The 22,862-nt window shown below is 35.4% G+C and overlaps 1 protein-coding gene across 6 annotated transcripts in view; it reads left to right on the forward strand.

Moving 5' to 3' along the window:
- LOC100642436 (glutamate receptor ionotropic, kainate 2) overlaps positions 1-22,862 on the forward strand; it is a 282,902-nt gene that overhangs the window by 223,411 nt on the left and 36,629 nt on the right. For all 6 annotated transcript variants that reach the window (XM_048408633.1, XM_048408628.1, XM_048408624.1 and 3 more), the window contains 2 exons: positions 3,136-3,277; positions 18,110-18,277. In XM_048408633.1, coding sequence (XP_048264590.1) covers positions 3,136-3,277; positions 18,110-18,277 — 310 coding nt within the window. The remainder of the gene's footprint in view (positions 1-3,135; positions 3,278-18,109; positions 18,278-22,862) is intronic.

Genomic DNA, 22,862 nt, shown 5'->3' on the forward strand with positions numbered 1-22,862 from the left:
CAAAATACATTTACTAAAACATTCCATACCTATTTCAATAAAGACTATGTACATACAAAAACCAGATAATATATCACGTAGAGTCATTTGCATTGCTAAATCTACAATCTGCGAATACATGAACAGTAAATAACTTCCAACAAGTTTCCTCGTCCATATATTCAGTAAAAATAATTAAGAACGATGTAATACAAATTCAGGCTGCTTTTAAATCAGCCAGCATAATGTCGCCAGCTTTTACCGCAGTTCCTCGAGTCTTACGAGATTACGCGAGGGACGAACACCAATGAACAAAGAAGCCTCTCCAGTCTGATTTATCATTCCTATTCAAACTTCTTAATGGCCGTATTAATAGGTCGCGAATCGCACAATGGAGCAGTTTGGCCGGTAAAACTGGAGGGTCGTTACATTTCAACTCGTTAGATCTTGCTTACTTACCACTCTACATTGCCTCGCGATACACCCCCATAAATTCAACCAATCATGAAGTATTCTTCATCGTACGGTTTCCACATCATAAATGCTACGCTTTTATACTCACCTCTGCCAAACTTTTGCCGTTTACTTCGTTCGGTTTCTAACACAATGTTTCTGCACATTGTTTCTAGTTTTCATCGTTATATGGAAGACTCGACGAAAGCTAGTTTGCTCGAACGTTTTATTCGTTATAATCATTATACACGCGTACAATAAAATATTGTGGTGAGATTAAATTAGTTTTCGAACGCACATAAGAGATACTTTTGTTAAACCGTAAAATTAGTTTGTTACTTGACAAGTTTCTTATCTTCAAATTCTTTAATTTTATAAATATAGGACAGATTGAAAAGTGTCTTATAAAGATAGAAATACTTGCGATGTTAATACAACCGGTGTAGTGGTATCCAAACAAGTGTACGTGGCAGTACATATAATAAATATTTTGATATTTATACTTTGTATATGATGATGATTCCACGAAAAGATAGTAAGTGGCCTAATTCATAATTTATACTCTTTGGTAACATTCGCATACTGTTACTACAAACTGATCAACGTGTCCAGATAACTCACGAAACCTACTGTATGTGATTCTAAGAAGGTAACGATTTTCCTTTTTCAAGTCAAAGAGTACTTTTATACTCGGCTACGTCCAACTCTTTCTTTTTCCTTCGTTTTGCCTGTAACAAGATGTTTCTGCACACTATCTTCAGTTTTCATTGTTGTACGGAAGATTTGACGAAAGCTACCTGGCTCGATTGTCGGTCATCGTAAGAATAGCTGCGTTGGAGCACCGGAACGACGCACACGAAAGAGACTTTGCGCTGAATTATGTAAAGGCCCATGAAAAATTCGCGCAATGAGCAGCAGTCCAAGTTGCGCCGGGCGCATAAGGAGATTCGCATTATCGTGCATGTTGAATGAGTGGAGGCGAGCGGAAGGCCGGGAAGAGGATGCTCGTGTTATGAAATTTTGATCAAAAGTACATGGAACGTAGCTCCGGAATCGGAAGTTATTTCGTCCTCGTGGGAACGGCTGGATCGCCAACAGAATGCGTGCGAACTGCATTGTCGGAATGGTTATTTTCACGATTCGCAATTAAGTATCCAATCCGATGTTCTTCTTTGTCCTTCATTTTATACTTTCTTCCTTCCTCGTCTTCCCATTTTTTATGCGATAAACAATTTACAAAGTTTTGTGAAGTACAAGATGTCCGGCTTGGGAGTACACGCGCTGTTGCTTCTTGAAAATTATTTATTATAATCTGCTGAGAATGCGAAACATGGTTTGCTTGAAAGTTTGTTTATTTCGTGATGGAAAGTTAATGAAATATCTCTGAAGTTTCTCTTCCAGTGTTATTCATTATGATATTAATATAATTTTAAGAGATGGAACTATATATTTTTGTTACTATCATTTCATTACATGTATCAAAATACTAAATTCAACCATGCGTATTAACAATATAAATTACTGTTCCATATGATAATGGCTGTTAAAGCTAGCTCCAATAATTCGCATAGAATGCACCATTTAACATACATATAGTTGCAAAACAATTAATTGATCAATAGCATGTAATTTCTCCGATAATATTACCTTTTTTTATATATATTTTATATCTTGGTGATGAAAATATGACTTATGAAAAACTCCAAATAAAATAGCAAATAATCAAACAAAATCTGACGACAGTCAACTTAATGGTACTGAAATTCTAATGACAGGAAATCTAATTGTAAGTGAATCTGTATGAAGAGTAACAATATGAAATTAACATTAATTATTACAAAATTGAATTTTATGGTTTTTTCATTCGAAAGACATAATTTTTCATTCATAATTATTAATTTTTTGATTCCCATAATACATATTCGCTATTTTATTTGACTTGATTGGTCATAGATGATGTTCTTTAAAACTTTCTTGAGGATCAAGGATCAGGCAAAAAAAGGAACCTTTATAGTGATTTATGTAAAGATGAAACGTTTCTCTCCCTATAATGTATAAGATTTATTTTACAGGGACGAGAACACAATAGAATATTCTATCAACTACAGTCGCTTCCGCAGAATTACCGTACTAGCATCGCTTTCTCGGAAACATCATGTTCGAAAATTACATGAAACGACCGTAATATTTCCAAGTTCGTAAAAAAGGAGATGGCGTGAAAGCACCAGGGACTGCTTTCGCGAAGATCTCGTGCGACACTTAAAACCGAGGAAGTCGCGTACCTAAAAATTTCACTATAAGTCGCGATATACCTAAAGGATTTCAGTAACTTTAATCCGTGCTACACACTGTGCCAATTTTTCGAACACGAATTATATGAATATACGAAACACGTTTAGCTTTATTGGAAGTTTAAAATATGAATATCTTCTTGCGATACAATCAAAACTCAACATATGTTACAACGAAAAGATCCGATATGGGAAAATGATGTTGAATATTAACAGTACGAAGAATATATCCAGTAACACACTAATATTATTTTCAGAAGTATTGGTATACGTTACATCCCACCATACAATCTTAGTATTAATAGCAAAATCAGCAAAAAAATATCCGCCCACGAAGCGCGGGAGACGTGTTATGGTTTCGCCTTCGCCATCTTCACATATATACTAACCTACATTTTACCTTCTGTTTCAGGCCGTTGCTAAAACAGATAAAAAACTCGGCCGAGTCGCACATTGTACTGGATTGCTCTACCGAGAGGATTTACGACGTGTTGAAGCAGGCTCAGCAAATAGGAATGATGAGCGACTATCACAGTTACCTCATCACCTCTCTGGTGAGTCTTTTAATTAAATGAGAATGCAATTAATGCTGGACACGATTCCAGTTACGTTCAACTTTCCCACCCTCTCCATACCGAAATCAGCCACTCCTTTCCACGACAGAACCTATCTCTGAAATTGGAACTGTCATGTCAGACACGCGAGTTATGCGTATAAACTAATTTTCACGGGTTCGCCTCGTTTATCGTCTCTCAAATTTTCTCTGTGTTTTCGATGGGCTCGGAGGTGCGCTCGTGATCAGAATCGATAAGCGTCCGGGCCAAAAGGGTGGGAAATTATCGATAAGTGAGCGAGAAGGAATCGATAACAGGGTGTACCAAGGCTGCACCAAGGCTGCAGAAGCGTAGATTGTCTTCCATCGATGTTTGAATCAACGAGGGAACGTTCTAGATTACACTGTCCCTGGTATAATGGAACTTTCAACGACATGCGCATTCGACGAGGCCGAGTGACGCACAGTGGTTTTAAAATCGTAAAAGCACGAATAAAATTTATAGCATTACTATTCAATCCTTACGAGTGGACTGCGAATGTTTGCATAATTTATGCATCGTATTATCGGGTATCGTTATTGTAATACTCTATGATTCTTCGTTTCTTATATTTTATGGATATAAATGCTTTTTATATTACACAGAATAATCAATTGAGTCAATACATCAAATCGAGGATATTGGTCGCTGAAAGTGTCGTCGCGAAGCACTATTGCAACGTGCGATAAAGTTGTTCCTTTCATCAAGTTTGTTCTTTTCATAAACGAAGAAAATAAAAAAGCGTGAGTATTATGAAACGAAGGAACTGCCACTGCTCGCTTTTATCGAGCATGTTTTATCCGTGAATCTGCTTTTTTTTCTTCTTTTTTTAGCAAAGGTCTATAACGATCCGCGTCAAGTTACAATGTACTAGAATCTTTTATGTTTAAGAAAGACGAACGGTATTTTGTTTTTTTGTTTGTAGAATGGACACAGAGAAAATGGAACTTTTTCTTTATTTTTTTACACAATCTGTAAGAAGAGCAAGAGGTCGTCTATAGGATGGATACTTAGCACGTAACGTTTTCATAGAAATAATTACCATTACCGTAACGCTACTGATGTCTCGTTTCCTGTCAGTGATAATCCTCAAAAGATCTTGCTCTCTCTCTTTAATTTTGCTGAAAACCAATTATCAGGGGGATCGTTAGAGTAATCACAGACTTCAGTCTTCCACTTAACGGTACTTCCTTTCATTTCTTCACTCATTGACTGACTGTTAACTGACAAAAAGTCTCGATGCCTCTTTTCCGTTCCCCCCTATGTGAATCTCACAAACAACACGAATAAAATTAATGACGTTGAATTTATAAACTCAATTTTCTCCAAAATAAAGCTTCGAATGTATTCTATTTATAGTTCTCGATTTCCTTTTTATTTTGTGGCATAGAATCATCTTGACTTTTGTTGTATCATGAATTTACTACCATAATGTATAAATTCAAGATTTTAATGTATACCAAAGAATACTTTGCTCGTATATACGTGTGACTGTGTGTTTACACGGAACACAGGTCCCTCGTTCGATTTCCTCGATCACGTTCCTGCATTAATGCACGTAAGAGACCGATCCTCTTTGTAGTTGTTCGCGCAAAGAGAATATCCCGAAGGTTCGAGTAGTCTGCACGGATTTCTGTGATTCGGATTGTACGGGACGGAAGGAAAAAGACGAAATCGCCGTACGTGTTGTCTCAGAATAGCTGGAGGCGCGATTTGTGCAATATCACCGATCGTCTCTCAATATTCTTTCTTTCTCAACTTTTCTCTCAATGGCATGTAACAGAGGACCAGGGGCAGGGGAATAAAATTCTCCGGAGATGGATGCATAGAATTGACATATCGTGTCGCGAGAACCCTATTTTTCCCTAGTTTGCGCCAAGAAAGTACTGTGCATCGCAAGAAATTTCGTCTTTCCTTACTGATGAAAGTTTTAGATGAGAAACATCCTGTTCTTTGTTTGATTCTTTCTAATATACAATAACGCGAAACTAGGTTTATAAAAGTATTATGGAGCTTGTGTATTCATAAAAGTTTGTTACGGTAGTGTCCACATAATTTTTTGTGGATATTTTAAATTCTTTTTTCGTGGAGAGAATAGTATTGTTCTTATTTACCTTTAAATATTTCTTAAATATTCCTATTTAACGTGGAGAACAGTGTCAAGGGAAGCTTAAATTTTCAAACACTTTCGCATCTTTTGGATGATTTATCTCGTAAGACAGAACAGAATAGAATAGAATAATCGAGGCGCAGTCAAAGTGCAAGTGAACTCACGACGCGTAACAATATTTTTCATACGAAACAACGTATATAACTCAATCAAGTCGAGTACATCTGCTTTCTGGTTTCTCTAATAAGATAGCGCATTAAGAGCGGCATGACAAATTGAAGATTGCACATGGACGTCCGACAGATCTCTTCGACAAAGGTGAAAAAAACACTAGTCAAGATTGCTGAATTACTTTATCTTCTGTAATTACCGATGAAAAACGTTCAGCATAGTCTTTAGACCGAGGTAGAATTGTGCAAAAGTGCGTTCAACAAGTTATCGCAACACATAACGAAAGTCATCAATCCTTCCGATACGATATCATCATACGTAATCTTACGCCACATATACCAACCCAAGACATACTTAATAGTTTCTCTTCTTTTATTCCTGTAATGCTGACATCATTCACTACGCGTTATCATCGCGAATAAACGATTTATTCTGCTTACTTGATTGTATCCTATCATTCCTTAATCATCAAGTATCGAGTTGACTGATATTGAACCGCATTGAATCACCAGAAAATTATTCGACCGCGTAATCATTTCACAGTAACATTTAGCTAAATAAAATAATGTATTATTTAAACATTTATTTCTCAAATATTTTCTTTACATAATTCTATTCAAGAATAAATGAGAATGTGCGTTGTTTGGATAATAAAATTCAAATATATTTGAGAAATAAATGTTTAAATAATACATTATTTTATTTAGCTAAATGTTATTTTGAAATGATTACGCGTTAAGTTTATTTGAACGAGCAAATGATCTCCCTACAAATTATCTCATTAGTTAAAAATGAAATTAAATTATTTCGTTGTTTACGTATGAAATTAAGTAATCTTTATTTGGCTTATATTTTGTAGTGGGATAACTCTTTATGAAAATAATATTTCAAACAGTTTCTGATTTCATTAAATCAATATCATTAATTGCGTCAGAAATACGAATTTTCTCATTACATCTCAGAGATACATGTTCAAATACATATTATTGAAAGACAGTTGAAATTAAAACAATTTCGAGAGCAAATCTCACGATTATTCGAAATTGTCTATTATTACTATAAATTTTTCACCTAATTCATTCTAAATCTTTTCAATAAATTTTAATTCAACATTTTCTTCTCACAGATACTTTTTTACAAAATCCTGTTGTACTTTCTTAAGATAAATGGCCATTAATCATCTACAATGATTATCACATTTTATACGATATTATAGCGTATCCAGATATTTACGAACGAGGGTGTGCTTCCTTTCGCTCCTTTTCATCCATAACATACGTACAGGAACGAAGGCAGGATAGTCTCGGTTAGTTTCAGCAACTATTTCCTTTCCCGCCGCGTCCTAGGAATATTTAGTCGAGCGCGAAATAACAGGTTGCACAGCGAAAAACATCGGCGCAGATTGTTCGCCGGGCCTTATAATTATAAATTACTCGTAATACAGGGGCAATTTGTAGCTCTTCTCGTCCACGGTTCGCCTCGCAATTATTCGGTGGATGCGTCTAGAAAATGATTCACGGCGCGATCAGAAATGAGGGATAAAAGAGTGCGGTGTTCTGTGTATGCTGCATCCAGAAATTATTCCATGGATATCTGTTCGGAGTTTGCTGCGGTCGTTCTTTCGAATTGCTCGTTGTAATTGGAAAATTCGTTAGCTCGAGGCCGTATTCTTCTTCGTAGCGTGCATTTATCAGGTCAGCTCATAAATAACGTTGTTTCTTGCGTTACGGTAAAATGAAGACGGATATCTTGTTTATGCGGCGTGCATATAAAATGCTTTTCGATGCATCTTGGAAGACCACGATCTGTTTCGAGTGGATGCTGCTTGGGAAAAAAAGAATCACAGAAATGAAGCCGTTGTGAATAGGATTCGAGGATTAATACGGTCTGTTAAGTGATGAACAACGTGCTTTAGATTTTCCTGAGGCAGACAGAACTGTAAGGGTTGCAACAGTGGTCGATACTATCATTATGATTGTTAATTGGTGTAGCTTTGAAATACATATACCTCTGTTTAGAAATAATAGAACACTCGCTAAAATAAATCTTTGAGAGAAGGGAAGAAATCATTTGAGATTTATTAAACTCCTTAGGATTAGTATTTGAATTGAAATCGTGGGATAGATAAAGCTTATATGTATAATAAATATATATGATCAATTATGTTATAAATAACAGAAACATGTTGGTTTCCTTCAAAAACTGATGAATTTGTACGCTCACGTAACATCAGTAGATTGTCTACTGTATCTATTATCCTTTGATTTTATACATTCCTTGACTGATTGCGAGAGTTACGTTTAACTCTCAGCAGACTACCCTGAATTTACTATGTAATTCACTTAAAATTTTCTCAATAAAATTTAAATTAAAGCATCAGTGGACGTAAATTGTAATCCTTAATTAAAGTAAAGTGGACGTCAATTGTAATCCTTAATTGATCATTTTCCCACAACAGTTGCAAATATCTTTTACAAATTTCTGTTGTGTATTCGGAATCGTTATTTTGCTTAAATAGATGCTTCTACCTGAATAATCGCCTTTGTAATAAATTGAGCCAATTATTACGTTTTATATGGGGTCAGCAGGTGTCCCAACACTTATGGACAATGTATATCCATAGTAATGTGTTCGAACATATTATTATATTTATTATTATACATTAATATATATAATATAATACTATATATAAATGTATGGTCATATATTTGGCAAGAAACACTTTGCACAGATTCAGCAAATATTATGGAAATTGAAAAGTTCAAAGCGTATCTTATCATACTTTGAAAAATTGTGCATTTAAAGTTAAAGAGTAGTATCACAAATTTTTCCTTTTTAAAAAAGCGTATTAATGCTTAACAGAGACAACAAATTTATTTATTTTTGAGCTTTTATAGTCTTTTTCTATTCCATTTGTTTTCCAATTTTACTGTTATTTTATTTCTCCTTGCAACATCTAATAAAAAATGTACTAATATTAATAAAAGCTGTATTATAAATAAAAAATAATTATACTGCTTAACTGATATACCACACGCAGCTTGAGAAATTATTTATAATTTGTCTTGACGTTTTAAACACGTTCGAAAATATCGCGTTCGCTTACCTTTATCCAATTCCCGTGAAAAACGTTCAGCCAAGGCAGAAGAGATTTCCTGCGCTTTCGCCGTAGTTGACGATGAGAAGAGAAAGAGAGAGAGAGAGTGAGTGTGTGAGAGAGAGAGAGAACCGTTCCAAAGTAATTAGCAATTTATCGTTGTCCACGGTTAGTCGAGCTTCTTCGAAGCATCGCTGACCCGGTTGAGTAATCGCGATGTATGTATATAAATTGAGTCGCCTTATTATGTTCTTGGGATCTAAAAGTTATGTTTACTCAGGCTTGCCGTCGATTTTATGGTTTTAATTGCATTTAAAATCATGCGAATATCTTAGTCGTATAATCTTGTTGCATTACTTTTAATTTTAAGAAGCAGTAATTACAGATGATATTAATTCTAAACGCAAGCACAGCTGATTTTTTTGTATTTGAAGAAATTCTTTTATTTTTTTTTATTTTCATCCAAGTGTTAGGGATTTTTAACTATCTAATGTAGTAATTAAAATCTATTAAAAGTTGAAACCAGACCTGTGATTGATTGAACTTTAAGATTGACACCTTAAAAGTCTATAAACATTACATAGGAATTGTATTAAGAACTTGTAATAATCCAGCTTGTCAGTTATTTAAATCCATCAAAACGCGCAAGGTAGGAACTTGTTAAACATTGAATGCCTCCTCGAACTTGCTGTAGATTATTGATAAATTGCTAGAACGCTGTTAAAACTCATTGAATATTAATGCATACTAAACTATGTAATGACTAAATTATAGTGGACCGCTGTTGGCACGTTGAAATTGTTTAATGGATAAAACAAAATTAATAGCACAAAATATGTTAAATGTAACACTGAAATATTAGAGATATTAGAACAAATATATGACTGTAATATAATCAATTTTTAATTTTAATTGGAGCTTTGCTATTTGATATATGAATCTTAGATTAAATATGTACATCTAAACTCGTAATCTTATATTCTGCATATCAAAACGCAGACATTTCCTGATATTTCATATTCGAACGGACATAAACACTATATTACACGTCATTGCACAGAATCAGAAAATTATGCGAACGTTAACTGAATATTGCATCTGCTATTATACCTGTTAGCTATATCTATTTATTACAACTACGTGCCCTATCGTGAAGGTTCAACAATACATAAATATTTCTGTCCAACGGAGGATTCTTCGCATCAAATTACCATTTTCAGTCTCGAATAAACAGTAATAACCATCGTTCCCCAATTTATACTTTAAACGATCCCGGGAATAATTAGCAATTCGCAATTTGCTCCGCGCGCGAACAGACACAGCGGAGCGAACGCTGCCCACCAGTCAGCAATAAGTGATAAAAAGTAAATAGCCTGTGTAACCTCGGTACAATTTATCTCGGCCGTGTCTAGCAGATTTCAATTTAGATCCATTAAAATGTAAATTAGAGACGGTATTTGTTCAGACGCTCGAGGTCGACGCTGGGCATTGTTCCCGCCCCCTGGTTTCCGTGTTCGACGCTACGCCCGCGGGTGGTTAGTGTTCGCCATCGAACAGGGATGAAGATTTGTCGCGGTGTTGAGCAACAACCCTTCCGGCCATTGATTTTTAATCGTTCTGCAACGTTACTCGTTAGCCAGCCGCGACGTAATCGTATATTTATCGCGAGGATTTGAGCGAAACAAGTCGATCTTGTACGGCCGATAACACACGAAACCACGATCAAACAGCAACATGTGTAGTTTAACACGTTTAACGTGTGCATTGTTATTTAAGAGTATAATATGCAGTTTATGAAGCTTGTTGTTCTTCATGGTACTCGATTTTCAACATTAATCGAAAGTTCAAGAACGTGCGATATTTTTCAGCAAAATTTTAGTATGTCAGTTGGTTGGACGGAATGTTTTCTGTGACATTCTACGGAGCCACGGGGCGGACGGAAAAATGGTGTTGCGTTGTTCTCTTGTCAGCTGCACGTGTTAACCATTGTACTGGTAATCGATAAACGACTCAGAAGGGAAATAATTGCTCTGTGATCGAGTGGCCAATCTCTATCGATAGGACGCGATAGTTAATACATGATTTTATGGAGCGTCGCTATTCTTGGAAATTGAATAATAATATCACAGCAATCCTAAAAAGTAAATATACATGTATGTAATTCATATACGATACTATATTCCCGTAATCTAGGAAATAATCTCGGATCACGTTCGAGAAACAAGCCAAGCGAGAAAGAGCCTGGTATTACAGAACATTTAATCAAACTTTCATCGTTGATAAACCTATCGAATAATTTTCTCCCTCGATTTTTCCTGCGAGCCGAACAATATTAAAACTCGATCCCCTTTATAAACAATGAAATTATCAATCGTTTGTTCACGAGCGAACACTTTCTCGGCGCTGATCGCTCGTTTCGGTCCAGTGTCAAGTAAATATCGTTCGATACTCATTACGTTGGCAATATCATGCAACGTCATCATTCACTGGGATGAAAATCGAACGATAATTAGCGGTTCGTATGAACGCGTTAAATGGTTTGATTCGAGCCAGCTAATATCAAAGAGACAAGGAGTTAATTGCCACGAGAATGAGCAAGCAATGTTTTTTTAAAAGGAATGACTGCAGATCGGTCTTTTAACGAGCTAGGTGTGCGGTAATTTAAAACTTTTGAAAAAAGTCGCCGGATGAAAGTATGAGGACGATATTGCAAGCGGGCCACACAAAAGAGCGGACAGCGTGGAAATTAATTATGACGAATACCGCGTGATTGTAGGAGTATTTCAACGTTCTCTGAATAGAATGTTGTGTATACGGCGACAGGAATAGTCTGGAAGTTAGGTATTTATTTTCATTTGTATCATGTAACTGGCCCTCCAACCAGATTGCGCTGATCTCCTTAAGAAACTATTGGACGCAGTTCGCGCTTAAGGACAAACAAAATTAATGACATTTTAATCGTTGAGAAATTTGATTGATGAAGCACAGCCGATGAACCGTAGTAACGCTATTAAATTTCGTCGAATCGAAACAAATAGATTGGACACGAGTCGCGCGTCGTGTTGATATCGTCGATTGATGAACTTATAGGGAAAATAAAAGCTAGCATATAAAAAGGTAAAGCAAGAATAGAAAATAAACACTATCCCGTTTGTTTGCGAATAAATTAAACGGTGCATTAACTTGCGTTGATTAATAGGAAATTGTTTTTCAAACGTTAATTTAACATCAAGAAAAACCGAGTTCAACGAATGAAAAAGGAAAAGAAAATCAAGTAGTTTGCTACGCTGCGCTGTTTCTATACGTTTGGCTTTCAGTTTAAAAACTCCTCATTTGTCGAAAATTTGCTTTTCCATTAGTAGCCCGTTCAGTTTCTATTTTTCTCTCTAATCAACCTTGTTGCGAAGCATTGTGCACGTGATATAACGTTTCTCGATATAGAACAGCTTCAGAAATGAATAAAAAAGGTGAAATAAAAAAACGAATTTAATTGCTCTTTATTACCGCATAGCATCTTTATTATCATAGTGCGGCAGTGCTCCTGCCGCACCAATAAAATCCACGGGGCAGATTTACGCCGTCATTAATTCAAACTGAAAATTCACGACAGAGAACAACTTCCGGCCCGTTCGCCATTTACGAAATTTATTAAAACGATTTCTTTCTTTTTTTTCATATTCTAACGCGCTATCTCGATGTTTTTTAAGTGAGAGCTCAACGAGTTATTCCCCACTGACAAGGAATATTACTCAATTAACGACTGAACTGCATAGATTTTTTATATGGTTTTAAAGGCGTTATTAATGAAATGCTATGAAATACAGATTACAAATTGCAATAAGAGAAATATGATTAATCACAGGAGTTTTAATATGGGCGTCGAAATAATCTTTTAAAAATAGCTGATAAGTTGAAATGTAATATTAAGACAATTATTAAGACAAACAATATTTAAATACCTTAATATCGCAATGAGCAATATTTTTCAAATTTTGGAGAAAACTGAAACATGCGTTTAACTCCAAAACCGACTGACAACACAATTTTGACATTGATTAAGAATGTATCGAGTTTTAAAGTTGTTTCTTCATAAGAAATAAAAAATGTGATTTATCGCCTGTAGTCATCAAATTATTCCAGATGAAGCTCGTTGTCGGTCAAGAAATCTTCATACGCAGTATTTTCTCGAAACGTTTCGTTTCTCGTCGACGTCATGATGTCACGTAGCGAAGAATGTTTTACGCGAAACTGCACAAGAACGCGACGTTTCGCATTCAAAGTGTGTATGCGGCATTTTTATCTAACTCTCGAGGATGTTCTGCTGCAAGACAAGTGAAGATTACGTATGTGATACGCGTGGCTTGGTGTAAATCACGGGAAACGATAGTTATCGATCGTCGGTTCACTCGATAGTCGCCTGCTTGCCTGTGTTGGGTACTTTTTATACATGACTAGCGCGAAAATTCTGCTGCTTTCGTTTGTCACGCTTTTGGTGCTAGTATGCCGAGTGACATTCCACGTCGCTAGTTCGACGGCGAGCGACATGGATTGAAAAGGAATTCTGATTTTGCATATCATGTGATATGAAATGTCCATTTCCTTCGGCAAAATAAATATGATTTTGCTGTTTCAAAATGAGCTTATTAATGTTGTAATGGGATATTAGGATTTCATATTGTCCTAGTAAAATTTGTTACTATAAGTAAACGAATAATGCTTTATTTCATAAGATTACCTTTAGTTATGGTTTTTGGAATTTTTTAAAATCTTCATACTGATATATATTATAATTATATAAATATAGTAGAAAATATGAGGTAGATCTTCAACGGTAAAAATATTTCGCGAATGCATACAAAGGATTTGTGGTCAGCTCTCTAATAATAAATAAATATTTTGTTACTTATTATATTATTATAAATTTTTATAAGTCTCAGTTTACAAATATGAATCTTTTTATTCTTCTAGTTCTATACACACAGATACATTTTCTTTTTCTTATTTTTTTATCTATTTCACGTCTATCTAAATTTTGTATTCCCGCGAATTTTTCATTTGAACTATAATTTCAAGCATTTAATGTAAATATAATTGTTTTTATTTTGCGCTTCTACACCATATTAGACTTTCTTTCTTTGGTCGCGCATTTATTCTTCTCAATAAATACTTAAACGCTCTTAACTAACATATGTAATATAAAATCTATTATTCACAGCGAATAGTTCATACGTGTAGGAGGTATAGAAAAAAGGGCTTTAATCGGTCGAAACAAGAGAAGAGGTTCTATAAATTATCCAAACAGTTATTTCAAGTATCGTTCACGGTGATCAAATTAAGTACTGTTTTCATTAGATCGTGACGATCTATATTTTACAATGATCTACTGAAATTGGAAGCGCGTCGACGAGTACTCCGTTGAAATTTATGTACATTCGACCTACTGATTAATGAACAATTACGCGAAATCAGCTGTTCATTATCTGTCAACCAGTATGTTAAAATGGTCATAATTCGATGAATAACGAGCACTCGTATCGACGGGGTCATTTTTCCTCGAAATTGCCACTTTCCGTTCGGAATAACGGGTCTGTTAATTATGGAAGACCGGTTAAAGCACAATTTATTCTTGGTATGAAAAATATGCGTAAATACTTAGTGATGATTTAACTCTTCCTTCCTTACGAAAGTGCTCATAAATTAAATTATAACAAAATATATGTACCTAGTCCCAGAATAGCGTCATTTTTGCTTTAACAGTTTGCACTTAATAAGTACCTACATAGAAATGTCTTCATGAAAATATTCGAAGATTTGCAGACACCATTTATGAATACGAGTATATTATGTACGTTATATGTATAAAATACTTTGGAACTTCATTGGCAGCGTGATAAGAATATCATGATCATATTGATAAGATTTAAAATAAATCTAAATATTATATGTAGAAGCTATAGGGCATTTATGGCCTAAGCTTATACGTTTCGTACAAAAGTTTACAATTACAAAAGTATTTAAGCAATCAATCATTCGTTACGTTAATAAGCTTGAATATTCAGTGGGACTATTTGTAAGATTTATGATATTCTTAAGATCGTCGCTGGAGCTGTATATTAATTTTTTACTAAATGTACGTTTTGAGATTGGTATAAGTTTACTTATTACGGTAGTAATGAAATTCTAAAATGTTCCAAACACACATGATATAAAAGATTGTAAAAATCTTCTATGGTAAATATTCAAATATTTTCGCAAGAACTGTAGAACTAATGGCTGACCACATATTTTTCTGGGCTAACTCACATTATTCGCAAGGAACAAAGCGAAAGCAAGAAAATACGGCAGTATTGGTTGGGTAGAGTGCTCGACGAACGGTAAAATTATGTTGCCCGAGGTGTAATGAATTAATAAATGAAATACCTGACGTAAATAAGTTTCATGCAACGAACTGTAATTGCGCTTTGATGCCAGCTGTATTCAACGCGCGTATATTATTACCGATAAAATCATAGCGATTCTATTACATCGGTCTAATGATCACCGACGCAATATACCGACAACGAAAAGGAGAAATAACGTGGAAGCAGCGTTCCTCTGAAATTGAACAAACGCGACCGTTAATGGCGACCGGCCGACCTACCAATCTATTAACCGTTAATCTTCCAAAAACGGGCGTTATTTATCGATAATGGCGAACGAACGACGTAGAAATATCAATCTATTAAACGTATATCTTTTGAAAATCAACGCGATGAATCAAAATTGGCAACCGGTTGGCCTACAAATATCAATCTATTAGCCTCATATCTTTCAAAAATCGATGCTATTAATTGATAATAACGACCGATCGACCTAGCAGTATCAGGCTATTGAGAGTAAATTTTCCAAAAATTGATGCTGTTCATCACAATTGAAGACCGATTGGTCTAGCAATATCAATCTATTAGCCTCGTATTCTCCAACAATCGATGATATTAAAATCGATAATGGCGAACGATTTGCATCAAGTAATTGAAATGAGTGGAATTTGAGGGAAATGTGGAATATAAATGGGAGACGCGATGATACGACTGCGGCTAAATAACTCGATGGTAATAAGGAGTCAGAACTGGTGGCGCGGTGCTACGTCTACTAAACGCTAGTAATAAGAAGCTTAATGGCAGCGGGTACTATAACCACGATAACAATCATCATAACCGTAACAGGCATAATAACCGTAATGACCAGCGAGATGCGATAATACGTCGGCGTCGTAGAATTCGAGGGTCATGTCGAAATTTGTGGCCTAGAAATGCGAGACCGCGTCTACGCGAACGGCCATAACTTCGTGTCTTCCTGAATCAATGTTTCATGGAGCGAGCTTAATTTGGCGACAAGCATTTCATTGACTCGTTAATGCGTGTTTCTTATTGTCTTCGATCCTTAAGATCAACGTTCGAGAAGATAATAAAATTATTTGCTGCATTTGGTTGACTAGAAATGATCATTTAGTTGGTGAAGTAATTTGTGGCACTATGGAAGATTATGTCGTTGAATATGAGATTGTTAGCCCGGGTATTATGGAGGAAGATTTATCATATATGTCTACTGGAAATCATGTGTCATTGTTAAGGATTATTGCTCGGTAGTAAAGGACATTCCTCTGATTTCGCTGTAGCAAAATTTAAAATTTCAGTAATCTTGATTAACTGATTGGTAATCGTTATGAACGGTAATTACATACTAAAACAAAATTTCTATACTGGTGAATTGATAATGAGTTGCATTCATAACTACATAGGAACTTAAACCCACCATTAACAACACCATAAACAACAACCAACCAACATCATACAAATTCCCTTTATATGAGGAGAGAATGTCTACAGTTTAGGTTTGCTAATTTGCCAATGTTCGAACAACCTGAATAAAAGTTAGCAACAGCTCCCAGCGATATTCTTTCGGCAACTCGGACCCTATTCAGATACGAAACTATTGAAATTCGTGTAATTTTATCGATCCGAAGCGAGAATGGAAGGCCTGTGTGTGTCGCTGGAAGCAATATCACGACGTAAAGAATGAACGAACGTCCCGAGGCGAGGCGATGATCGATCACCAGTTCGAATCGATCGGCCACGGTGCCTGGTGTATCGCGAGGCTAGTCGATCGTTCGATTGTAGGGGACAGCGGATCGGGAACCGGCAAACTTATCTATCCCGGCCAGGACACAGGACAAAGGATAATAAATGGTCGTGGCTGGCTGCTTGAGCATTCGAAAAGGTGGACGCGGCGCGGAGTTGTGCTTTGAGGCTGGCCGACTTTAAATCACGCTGGCTGCCACTACGATGTAGATAGCTCGGTGAAGAAGCTGCTCGCTCCATTCCGCACTCGAGATATCTCTATTTCTGTTGATAGGCGTCGCGTGTCCGGCCAAGTAATATCTGTCCTGGGAAGCGTAGTCGGACATGTGATTACGGATTGAGTTATGCGAGAGAGAGAATTGAATCGAACGATGACACGGCGATTATGAAAGGGTAATTCTTTTGAATCTCTCTCTCTCTCTCTCTCTCTCTATCTATCTATCTATCTATCTATCTATCTATCTCTCTATCTATCTCTATCTCTAAGCAGAATGTTATTGATTTACGAATAGACGGGTGTTTAGCCATTTATAGATAATATGGAGGCACAAAGAAATATGTGGAAGCCACATATTATCCTGGAATATGTGTATAATGATATTAAATGGCAGTTTTAAGAACTTTGAAATACTTAAATCTTGGCGAAAGTTAAATCTTAATGAAAGGTGTCCGCCAATTGATATTTTGCTTCTATGTGTCTATCTGTTAGACTATCCGTTGCAAAAATGGCAACCAACATTTGCAAAAATTAACTTGCCATGGAGTAAAACGCTGCTTTTTCCGAAGGAAATAGGAAGAAATCCTAAATTAATGTAGTGCAGCTCTGAATGAAGCTAAAGGTTCTTATGTACTCAAAGATATCTCAAATTATATGTATCTATCCTTCACATTGATAAATCTTACGATTTTACAGTTACGTTTGTCGTTTATACTGAATGTGTAATATATCTTACAAGGGATACAACTTTTCACAACCAGAAAATAAAATTTCTTTTATTTTTATTTTTCAAGCATTAATGAAGTTTTTCTCACATTAAGATTATAGAAATTATTCGACCACATATATGTATCTTCGATCTGGAACGACAATAATTCCAAGTATCGGAAATATGACAATTTTTCCCATCCGCAGATATAGAGGCTTCTATAAATCTCAGAATTCCTGGCAAACGTCTAGTGTGGACGGTGATATTAAACGTTTATCGCGGGGAGGCAATAAAATTCTTGGTCGAGCAGCATGCAAAAAGTCGGCAATCGGTTCAAGAAATTCATAAAGTGAACCGAATTCCTTGCAGGACCTACACAGCGTCGATCTGGAGGAATTCAAGCACGGCGGGACCAATATCACTGCCTTCCGATTAGTGGATCCGGAGAAGCAAGACATACAGAAAGTCGTGCAAGATTGGATCTACGGCGAGAAGCGTTATAATCGAGAACTCGATATGGGACAGAGTTCCAACAAGGTACGACAATATATCGCTTAATATTACGTATTAATTCGAATAATTGTCATTAGTTATACATAGAAGCGATTGATCGAGTTACTAAATTTCGAATATTCATCATATTGGATATATTTCTACTATCCGCGGAGAGATTGATTTTCACGATAATTAAATTTTTATCAAACCGTACCCATCAATTTCATCCTGTATTAGTTCGGTCGTTTAAACATTGCGGTAATAATTTAAAATCGTGTATAACCATTTGCAACGTTTATTGAAATTTAATTAGTTCATTCTATTTTATTTGAGACCCATTCTGATTTTGATATTATATTCGTTTGTATGATTGAAGAACATTCCCGCAACACGGGACGTTTAACAGAAGTGTGCCGCGTACAAATTCGCTGAGTTGAAAACGGTTGTTTGTTTTCTCATGGCGCGGCAGCGCGCATAACGTAAGCGCGTTACGCCGACGGAGCACAGACAAAATTTCAGCGTGCACGCGTGCGAACTTAATTAGCGCCGCGACGCGTCGCGTCGCCTCGCCGGCGCGAAAGATTTTAACAGTTACAGGCTTGTGGTGTCGATGTAATTTTCTCGCTGAACGAGCCTGCTCGAACTCATCAGACCTGTCCCGTATGCATGCAAATGCATAGATTGTTCCGCGTCGCACCAACGGAGCATGCTAGCTAGCCGCTTGCCACCGCTTTGCCCGTTGTAATAACACTCTAATTTTACATTCTTCCCGCACAAGCCAGCTTGACAGCTACATCGATCTTCCTCCAACTCGCGGAACGTTCTGCTGTAAATGCAGCGGGTGTTACCCGTACGCTTGTTCATGTTTGACCGAGAATAAGCTGGAATGTGCTACATAATTCGATATTTCGCCTTTCGAAAACTTCGAAAAGTGCCACGGGAAATTGAATTCCTGATATATAACGTGTATAGGTGAAATGTTGGAAAAATGAAGGCATTGAGAAGATGAAACCGCGATTAGTTTCCCGTTGAACTCTTTTGCTAAAGTGGATATATTTTACAAAATTTCGGGTAATAAATAAGTAATTTAAGCATTGGTTTGGAATTTGACACTTTTTGATTTAGTCATCGAGAGAGTAGTATGTAATGCGAACGTGATTTATTATTTCGATGGAATCTAGTTGCTATTAGAAACGTCATGATAAAATTGGGAAATTATAATAAAAGAATGTCTTATGACTTGTTTGTTATTAATTGTAATTAATTATATCACATAAGAGGGCACAGGTCTAAAGGAATTTGTCTATGTGATACATGTTTTATACAAATTCCAATTCCTTCAAGTTCCTATAGAGAACTCTGCAGACTGTATTCTCTAATACAATTTTCTATTTGTGAGAGTTTTACACAATTACTTACAAATGTTTTAAACTATTTGGTTGGTTAAACTTATAGGCAGTACTACACTTTAATATTAAGGAAGCTTCTCTTCTGCAAGAATTTGGAATTGAAGCAATATGACGTTAGAGCAATATAATAGTTTCTTGTAATTATGTGATTTCTATATAAAATAAGAATTAAATGTAGGGAATTGAAATCATGGAAAATATCTGCCTCTTTCAAACAGAGGAAAGAAACTTTAAAACATTCGCAGTTAAACCTCTTTGATATTTTAGTTAATTTGAATTAGTTACTCCACTCACTTCCGTAAAGTTACGTTGGAATATAACTTCTTTTGTAAAGCTTCATTATGAAACAGGGAAGAAAACTGTTCAAGCAACGATTATAAGATTTTACAATGTGAATATTTCTTTCTACCGATTTCAATTTCTTTAATCGTCGACCTTCTTGCAAGACAATATGATATATTTATTTCTCACTGTTGTTATCGCCACAAGAGATTTTAAATACCCCTGAAACCTCTTTATCGTGACCCTTGTTTGACTTTCTGGTTTGTAACGTTCTTGATTCCCTCAAGTTCCGAAACAAAGTCGCTTTCAACTTTCTGCTCTGTGGAACCCACATAAATAAGTCGACAGTCGACTTCCTTTCAGTAAAACGGCGGACCCGGAAGAATCCGGTGCATAAAGAACTTTGTCCTGCAAATTACAAAGCTCAAACTTCTTACACACTATCCACTGTTTTACAGGTAACAAATCTCGGACGTAGATAGTGCAACTTTTCTAAAACCGCTGTTAAATTTGGCTGGCGTTACATTGACTTCTACTACTTATTTATGCAGCCTCCAAATTTATTGGTTTAAAATTTTCAACTTGAAAATTATTATTGCACTTTCTTCTATAGTCATTTAAATTTATGACGAAATTTTCTAATTGTATAAAATTTTCGTCCATTCTTTTTTTTTTTTTTTTAATGAAATTGCAACATTATTTCAATAATTCATTTTCCAAAGATATTTCTCGAGATACACGCATATTTTGTTAATTCATATATTTGCAAATACGAATAAAGAAAAAGAATCTAAATTGATACTTTTTAAAATATTTTTACATATTATATGCACTTTATACAGATTTTCACATGTAAATTTCCCATATACATATGTATGTATACGCACAAATCGTGTCGACGTCTATATTACATTACGTTGAAATATGAGTTCAAAAGATACATCGAATTTTATTATGAATAAATATTTTCCGATTTAAATGTTTTATTTTGCGAAAGTAAGATATTATTATTGCTTTTTGGCTAATAAATGTATCGCTTAAGGCATTAATTTCATTTTAGAAACTTTCTCAATTTCAAATATTTTAGAAATTTTATTCTACGTAAAGATACATGTAAAACTTTATAATTCGCGAAAAAGAAATGTAGGGAACGAACACTGTTTCTAGTTACAATACTTCTATAGGTCAACCTAATTCGTAGCCAATTTCACTGCGGTATTCGATTGATCGCGCGAATTTCGTCGCGGAAATTGCCTATGCAATTTACCTACTTCCTCCGTGTGTTCCTCATTCTGCCGCATATAAACCCGCTAACGAAATGACATCGTATTACGTGTACGAGTATATATGTGTGATCCTCTGAATCCATATGTACGTACATAGCGAACGCACATGCACACTCGCTAGTATTCCCATTAGGTATCCCTATTTTCTCTGTTTGCTTCGATTGGTGAAATGCGACTAGGGAAATTACTAAAACGATTGATGATACAATTGAACGTAGAAGTAAGGGTGCTAAAATTTTTAGCCTGCCGTATTCGCCGGTTCATTCGACATTTTATTCAAACAATTTTGCAATTGTAAGTAACAGAATATTTCAAAATTTACTCCAAGTATTTTATGCTGTTTAATATAAAGGTAGAAATTTATTTCGCTCGAATTTTTGCTCATAGCGGTAAAGATAAAACGTGATTAGTAAATGAAAAGGAATTAAAATTTTTTAAAAAGGGTATTGTGTTTGTCACATATTACTCAAATTTAATTTGATTTTCAATTCTTTCATGAATAAATACTTTTAGATTATATGGAAATAAATTTCATTTTACGAGTTATTATCAATGGCTCTGATGAAACTTATCTTTTGTTTTCTCTTTCTTTTGTACAGAGGAGATATAGTGCACTAAAAATCAGTCACTAACTTTAACATTGATATTATTATATTACTGCCTATTATGAATTTCGTGTTATTTCTTAATAATTGAGATCATACTATCATTTTTTTATTGTTTTTCGAATATAATATATTCTTCAAAGTTTATATTTGTTTAATCATCTTTTGAATATAAAAAATTCTTGGGGTCTTCTAATCATTCTATTTCATTCTCCATACATTTCATTATCGTTTCACTTCATTATCATAACTTTTCTCGCATGCTATAATCGCCAACGTTCAGCTACAATCCAAACAAGTTCAGGACAAAAGTTACGTTCCTAATTGTTAGTCGTTCGACCGATTCGTGAGCCTGCATCACGGAGGCAGATTATATCATTGCGAGCATCTGGCACGGCACCAACCGCGGAAAAGTTGAGCAGCAAATCTGAACGTTCGGTCATCTCGTGGGAAGCAACATCTGCCACAACCAAAACCAGCTTTCACTCCCTTAAAAAGGTTAAATTGCATCGACGCCCTCACGCGTTCACACGAACTTCGCCCTAACTTTTTTGTCGACGCACATTATATGAAGAGCCTGGATATGGATGAATTTGATGGAAGACCCGCAACTCTGCATTTTCGGATCATAAGGAGCTAGGGAAAAGATTGAAAATAATAAAAAATAATTTAAGTCGGAATGTGGTAGCCTTAATTTAGAAGATATTTGCTGATAGCTATAATACGTTAAATGTTATCTTATATATTTTATGTCTTTCATGACAAATTTTAAATAAAGAAAATTTTCTAATACATCGTACCCTTTTGACGATCCAATAAACTGACTAAACTATCGACGAAATATTACAAACAGTCGAGTTCCACCTAAAAATTGATGCAAATACGTAACGCGATAGGAAGAAAATATGTATTTTACTGTTATTTCATTATTTCGTCATGAATGCAATTGTATGCGTTCGTGTAGAATATTTTCTTCCAAACTTCCAAGCTTTCAAAAGTGCATCATAGTAATGCATTTTAACGTTTGAAAGTATACAAATCTTAT

The sequence above is a fragment of the Bombus terrestris genome, chromosome 1 (genome assembly GCF_910591885.1).
Source record: "Bombus terrestris chromosome 1, iyBomTerr1.2, whole genome shotgun sequence".
NCBI classification, from domain to species: Eukaryota; Metazoa; Arthropoda; class Insecta; order Hymenoptera; family Apidae; genus Bombus; species Bombus terrestris.